General features: G+C 52.4%; 1 protein-coding gene across 1 annotated transcript; it reads right to left on the bottom strand.

Moving 5' to 3' along the window:
- Positions 1-812: 812 nt before the first annotated feature.
- LOC137456250 (feather keratin Cos1-2-like) lies at positions 813-6,752 on the bottom strand. Its single transcript, XM_068167548.1, has 2 exons — positions 6,683-6,752; positions 813-1,138 (listed from the first exon to the last, which is right to left on the bottom strand). Exons 1-2 carry the CDS (start codon positions 6,750-6,752, stop codon positions 813-815), a joined length of 396 nt encoding a protein of 131 aa, XP_068023649.1.
- Between the last annotated feature and the right edge of the window lie 569 nt (positions 6,753-7,321).

The raw sequence follows: 7,321 nt of genomic DNA, 5'->3' as shown, positions 1-7,321 counted from the left end.
CAAGGGGTGATCAGCAAAAATGGCCCAGCCTTCAACAGCCTCTCTGGGAAAAGTAAATGTCTAATGGAGACAGGAGATTTACAGTGGCCTGGCTGAACCATAGAATCCTAGCATCATAGAAATTGGATTGCTAAGGTTGGAAAAGCCCTCTTGAATCATCCTCTCTTGAGGACAGCAGTAACTAGCATTCCTGGTCACATGATCTACTCCAGGGTCAAGGTGGAATTTCTAAGCAGTTACAGCAAGGCAGAGGAGTCTCTAGGAATGCCTTCCCAAACTTCAAGGGGCAGTGTGTGAAAGAACTCTCACTGCAGAATGTTCCACCCTCCAATGCCTCTGGCAGCAAGGAAGGGTTCCTCTGTGCCTCCCATCCTATTACCCCTGCTAAGCAAGAGCTTGGTCCCTCACAGTCAGCATGCAGATGGAAAGAACAGCTCAGGGACACAGGCAGGGTTGCAGCAACTTTTTAATGAGTGCAAACAGGAAAATGAGGGCACTCCAAATGGAGGTGCCCAGCAAGAGGAACAGAAGGATCAGGCAAAGATCTATTTCCACTTTCCTGTGGTAGACCCCATACAGAAAATTTGAGGCCAGCCTGGAAAAAGGAGACAGGCTCAAGGGTCCCCCCAGGTGGGTTTCTGAGGGCCACACAGCAGTTTGAAAGGAGTGAATTATGACCGAAAAAGAGAGAAAAAGTGAAAGTGGGAGTCAGGAAAGCTGAACATTTGCCATGTTTTCAGCCTGCCTTCCAGTTGTCTTCCAGCCTGTTCTGAGTGCCTCGGGGCCCCACACAGAGGCCAATAAGAGCAGCTCTAGCAGGGGCGGCAGGGCCTGCAAGAGTAGCGGTTGGTGATGCAGGAGAGGTCAAAGCCCCCAGAGTTGATGGGCACTCCCTCAGAGCTGAGGATGCTGCCAACAGCAGCAGAGGTGGAGGAGCCCACAACAGTGTTCTGAGGGAAGGAGCTGAGTATGGGTCCAGGCAGGGTCACTATCACAGGAGAGGGCTGGATGGCAACGGTGGAGTCCTGGCACTTCACACAGCAGGGCTCGTTGCAGCTGTTAGCCAGCGGGGTTGGGCCGCAGGGCCGGCAGGGCACGCAGGGGTTGTAGCAGGACATGGCTGGGCCTGGAGATGAACCTGGAACAAAGGACAGGACACAGGCATGCTTCACAGGTCACAATAAGTTTGAAGAGCAAACTGATCATGCTGTCACAAAGAACCCAAGGCCTTCAATGTCTGCGAATCACAGCATGTCAGGGGCTGTAAGGGACCTCCACAGATCATCAAGTCCAAAGCCCCTGAGAAGATGGAGAGTCTGCCAAGAGGATTACCATCTTTACTGTATCAACCTGCCAGAGCCTTACAAAGAGCAGCCTGATCTGAACAGCCTGACCCATGCAACCCCTCCCCTAGTGTACAAACCAGAAGCCATCACAACATGGTCCAGACCTTGACCCTGCTCCCCTCCCTCATGACAAGGCCCTCCAAGACCCAAAGCATGAGAAAGGCAACAGCAGCTGAGGTAGCCGCTGAGTGGAGGTCACATAAGAGGAGCAGAAGGGGCTCCAGACTCACCTGGTTGCCAAGGAGAAGGAGGCAGGAGAAGTGGATGAGAGAGCAGGACCTGGGCTGCCTTTTATACCTGCCCCTCATTGCCGCAGGACCAGAGGCACCTTGGCAGAGGTAACAATTTTTGCACAAGCTCATCTTGAATGCAAAGCATCACAGCTAAGGACATGGCTGTGCTTTCATTTCCTGCACTGCTGCCTTTTCATTTCCAGGTTTGTGTCAGGACCACACCCCAGCTAAAGCTTCTTCTGTGCCCTGGGAGGAAAGGCCTCAGCATTTCCAGGTCAGGAATGCAGCAGTGCAGGCAGGAGAGTCATGAGAGGTTCCTTTGAGGTCGGCTGCCCTCTCTGAAGCTACAGGAAATGGGAAGACAAGACCCTGACATTAACCCAAATTTGAAAGCACTCCCTCTGCAGAATAAAGGCACCCAGTGTGTGCTGGTGAGTCTCCAAGGGCCAGCTGCTATTCATCCTGATTGTGATGAAGACCTGACAGCCTCACAGCCTAACCTCAGAGTCAGCAAGGGAGGGAGAGGGAGTCCCACTTCTCCCACCTCCACCAATAGGATGGGTGTTGTGCGGTTGAGGTTGGGCTGTTGTTGTTTTTGTCCCTAAATCAGGGCTCTTCACCCAGGCTGCCAGACACCAACCAACTCACTGAGTGGAGAGATTTGTCTTTATTTCTGTTCTGCAGGATCAGGTGCCAGGTGTCTAACCACAGCCAGCTCAGCTGCCCAGAGACGCATTGGGCTTTGTACAGAAACAGTAACAAAGAATGAGCTGCCCCAAAGGGAACGATTGGTCACCTGAGCTTGTGCAAGAGAAGTTTCTTTCTGCATGTGTTAATGACTGCCCAGCTCCTTATGTAAAGTCTCCTCTCAGAGGTGAGTTTTTTCAGCACTGTATTTACCAAAGCTAACTCAAGGTAATATCTGTGGCCTATCAGCCACCAAGTATCTGGACAATCTCATGTCCTGTTACACTCCCAGAGCAGAGCCAGACTCCAAAGATATCTTTAGCATGTACAAGAGCCTTCTTCAGATCTCTGTAACAATAACAGTTGTCATCACCTGCAGCAGCAGAAGCTACACTCTCCCTTTTTGCCTAGGAAATCAGAAAACTGCAGAACCTCAGAGAGAAAAGGGAGCCCCAGGAGAAGTGGATGGTTTCAAGGCGCACTCAGCCTTGAACAGAAAATGCTGTCCTTTCTTAGGGGTCGTTAGGAACTCCATCAGTGCGGAGCTGGCAGCATCTAGTCCTTCCATGACCTGCAGCTGGACAGGAAGGGACCAGAACATGCTCCTGTCCCAGGCTCCACAAGAGAAGAAAAGCAAATGCAGGAACTCTAGGACTCCTCTAGTTACAGCGTGAGGAACACAGGGGGATGCACCAGCCCCTTGGATACATTCTCCTCTACAACACCTGGGCAGTGTCTCCATCCTTGAGGTATCTCCGCAAGTACCCTGAGGCTGCAGCTCTCACAAACACAAGGGTCAGCATCACCAAATCCTGCTGACACCAACTCTCCCACTCAGCCCACCAGGCACTGTGCACTTTCTCCCTCTGCTCAGGAACCCCTCAGGAATCAATATATCACAGTATCACTAAGGTCGGAAGAGACCTCAAGGACCATCGAGCCCAAGCTGTAAACTTCCTACAACACTGTCACGCCCCATCTCATCCAAACTCAAATCAGCCTTTTCACTTGACCATAGTCCTTCCGTTCTCAGTGTCTCCAAAACAGATTTGATCAGAATTCATCCTCTCAGTGCTGCTCTCCTTTAAGAAATTTAAAAAAAAAAACAAAAACCAACCAACTTTTGACTTCTTCTGTAGAATCATAGAACGGTCTGGAAAGAGCCTCAGAAGATCAAAACATGCATTGACATGTGTGTGCTGCAGACCTTGGGACTCTCATTCCAGCACTTACAGCAGGTTTCTGATGGGAAAGGATGTGGCAGAAGTCAGGCAATGAAGCGGCAGCAGAGCAGGAAACCAGGATGCAGCCATCAGCTGGGATGGTTTGCATTTGTCATGAGCTGCTCAGAGCATTCTTCCTTCCACAAAGCTGCCTCTGGGCCTGAGGCACTGCAGCGCTGCTATAAAAGGCAGCCCAGCTCTCTGCCCCCTCAGTCATTTCTCTCTCCTCCTCCTCGAGAATCAGGTGAGTCTGAAGCCTCTGCTCCTTCTTCAACATCAGGTCTCTCTCCTCAGTGTATGTCTCAGCTGATAGGGGCTGTCCTAGGGCAGGGCTGGGAGCTACTTCTGCTGGGGGAGGAAAGGGGAGAGAGGACCTCTGCAGAGAGACTGCTGGCCTTTGACTGGTGCAGTGTATGCTGGGCTGTGAGGGACCTTGGCTTCACTGTAGTTTAGGTCTGCTTCTTACCTGTGTTATGCTTCCCTCTGTTCTGTCTCCCAAGCAAACACCCAGCTCCAAGCCATGTCCTGCTGCAACCCCTGCGTGCCCTGCCAGCCCTGCGGCCCAACCCCACTGGCCAACAGCTGCAATGAGCCCTGCTGTGTCAGGTGCCAGGACTCCACCGTTGCCATCCAACCATCTGCTGTGATAGTGACCCTGCCTGGACCCATCCTCAGCTCCTTCCCTCAGAACACTGCTGTGGGCTCCTCCACCTCTGCTGCTGTTGGCAGCATCCTCAGCTCTGAGGGAGTGCCCATCAACTCTGGGGGCTTTGACCTCTCCTGCATCACCAACCGCTACTCTTGCAGGCCCTGCCGCCCCTGCTAGAGCTGCTGGCAACAGCCTTGGCCAAGAACTTCCAAGGTCACAATACTCAGTGCTGGACAGAAGATAGAGCTCCAGGCCATTATTCCTACCTTCTACTCTCCTCTCTGTCTCTTCCCTTTGCCGTTGTTTTAATCCCAGTGACATCCTAGTAGGGACCTCGTGGCCTCCTACCCTCTACAGGCCACACAGATGGACTCTCTGCAACAGCTCCATACCATGTTAGTGGGTGGAACCCCTGATGCTGCCTGTCAGCCACTTTCTTTTCATCTCTAAACTCATTAAAGTTGTGCTGCATCCAAGCCTTTGCCTCCAAGTCCTTTCTTCTCCTCTGGAAACTCTCCCAGTCTGCTCTGGGCAAAAGGTGGAGGAAGAGGAGCCTGGGACTCCCTGAAGGGGATTTTGTCACTTTGCCACCTGGTCAGTTAGTTTCCAATTTTCAGGAATGAACTGATGGTCACTGATGCTGAGGGATGCTCTGCTGAGTGGATGTCTCACCCTAGCTTAGCTACCTTGGGGAAATACCTTCTTGGCATCTGTCCCTCAGCATTCTTGCCTTGTGCTCAACCCGACGATGAAGCCTCCACCCATGGTCTATCTTACAGCTCACAGGCACCATGGGCATTTGAAGCAGGCAGCGAAGTCACCAGTGCAGCCAGGTGTTGTGGTTCATGCCAAACTGGCAGCACATCCCTGCAGAGCACTTGCCAGCTGCTTCTCTCCCTACTATGGGATGGGAAGTGGGGAGCAAAATGCAAAACCCAGCAGGCCTAAGGTGAACAGGGTAAGGAATAAAGGAGCAGCAGGAATGACAACAGCACTAATGAAGAAGCACATAAAGCAAGTCCCAGGAATAAAGTCCACTTCACCTGTTGCCACACACAGCAATAACCTCTGCACCTGCCTGTGCCACACCACCCCTTATAGCATGGCCACAACTTAAGCATTGACTGCAGTATCCTATTGGCTGCTTCAGCTGACCACCCTAGGTATGGTCCTGTGGGTGCCTGCACCCAAAGCGTTGTTGGCTTGATAGGGACAGGGGACTCCTGTACTTGGCCAGCTCCAGCTGGTACCAACACCAGCTTGGGAACACCTTGGCCCTACACAGGTAGTCAACAGAGGGCCCTGGCAGGTGCTGTGCTGCAGAGGGGTCTTGTCCCTGCTGCCAGTGACCAGGTGTGAAAGTGAAGGTCTTTAGATCTGGGCAGTGGAGTAATGGACAGGTGGAGTAGGGACTGGGGATCATCTTCAGGGCCAATTACCCTTTCCCAGTTCCTAGACCCTTTGCTAACAGCATCTTCTGATCTACCTTGCCCAGACAGATCCACCCAAAGCAAGGGAAGTACTCATCCCAAAGTCCTTGTGGAAATCTTGACCTCCACAAGGCTTCCCATATGCTCACAGGTCCTCTTTTGGGGACAGCATTTGTCAGGATTCCTGTCCACATGATGTGCTAAAATGTGTGGATAGTGACTGGAGGTGAATTAGAAATGGAGTTTGTGGTAAATGCAGGGCATTGTTCACACACTACAGAGAAGTATAGCAGCCAAGAGGTTTCCAGGGCAGAAAGGACTGATTGGTATGTGAGGAATCCATTCCATGCTGGTTCCCGGGGCAACACAACCTGCAAACAGAGGGTGGAGCGGAGTCTAAGCACCACAGTTGGGCTTGGTTTGATCACTGCAGGAGTGGGACCTGGATGGTACCACAGAACTGAGAAGCTGCAAATCTGCTACCCTGGCCAACACACCTTTGTCTTTTGACAAAATGTTGCCCCTTTTGTGACCTTTGCTCATTATAATATCATTAGAATACCAAAACACACCTCCATCCCAAAAGTTAGCAGCCTCCAAATGTCCCACTGCTGGTCTAGTGCTTAGAATTTTTCTTAGCATACACCTTTAAAAGCAAAGCCAGAGAATTTGACACCACTCACAATAATGCAGGCCAGGTAAGGATGGCTAGAGTGGATGCCAGGATCAAAAACCGTCTTAGAGTCCAGTGTGCGTAAGAGGCAGCATTTCTTTATTCAGCTCTGAGCACGTGGGAGATTGCTCCATGTGGTGAAGGTACACTATGCCCACATATTGAATCTTGTCCCACCATGTGGACAAGTTCCCCTCCTTCATGAGGGCGACAAAAACCAAGGCATTAGCCAGGCCGGCATGGACACCTGCACGCACCCATCACCTGGGATGCTCGTGCGATTACCAAGAATGGGCTTACTTCTAGCTTCATGCTTTCTATAGGCTGAAGCCAGCTGTTTACAAGAGTGCCCACTGGTCAAACCCAGCCTCGAGGAACCTATAAGTATTACCTCAGTTGGTAAACAAGTTGCCCCCTCTTTCACTTTGTCTCTCTCCTTACTCGAGAGGACAATGCTCGTGCCATAGCCTCTGCCTTTGAGCTCCTTGCTATTAGTTCTTCTCTCTCTCATACGTGCAAGCGAACTGGAAGCCTGTGCATGACGAGAAGAAGCCTGTATCCAGGCAGGCCCGTTGAGCCTTAGCCCTGAGAATTATCTCCAGAGGAGGGACCTTCGCTGAACCCGAGAAGCCCAGTGCCGTTACGGCCAGGCACACCAACCAGGAGAGACCACCGTGCCTCCAGAGGACTGGACCCCCGAGGGCAAGATCTGCCCAGCTGTCGGGGAGAAGGACTACCGAGTTCGGTAGTCTACACATCTGCCTTACCCCGCTATCGTGGGCGAGGAGCCGTCACCTTTGCCGTTCCGAGCCCTGTAAACCTCAGGGAGATCCAGAGCACTGTCCGTGCAGCAAAGCCGGGACTGCTCTGAGAGGGTCCCGCTGCTCCTTTGAGCCAAGTAAACGGGAAGCCTCCACTTCACGTAGCCGCGCTTCTTCCCCAGGGCCGTTCCATGCCAGCCCCGAGCCCATTGCAGCACGACTGATCCCCCCGCTGCGTCCAGCCCCGCCTGCTGCCGTGGCCAATCGGAAGCCTCCGAGCCCGCCTATCGGGAACCGTTGCCCCACCCTGCCGTGCGAG

The sequence above is a fragment of the Melanerpes formicivorus genome, unplaced genomic scaffold (assembly GCF_026170545.1).
Source record: "Melanerpes formicivorus ecotype bairdi unplaced genomic scaffold, bMelFor1.0.p_v2 SCAF_119, whole genome shotgun sequence".
Taxonomy (NCBI): Eukaryota; Metazoa; Chordata; class Aves; order Piciformes; family Picidae; genus Melanerpes; species Melanerpes formicivorus.
This window is presented reverse-complemented; position numbering and strand designations above follow the sequence as displayed.

Bases quoted from the DNA above. Each gene is read 5' to 3' on its own strand.
- LOC137456250 (XM_068167548.1), bottom strand. From the start codon at position 6,752: ATGAGAGAGAGAAGAACTAATAGCAAGGAGCTCAAAGGCAGAGGCTAT. The intron at 1,139-6,682 runs GTAAGGAGAGAG...CCTTTGTTCCAG, and splicing joins CACGAGCATTGTCCTCTCGA to GTTCATCTCCAGGCCCAGCC.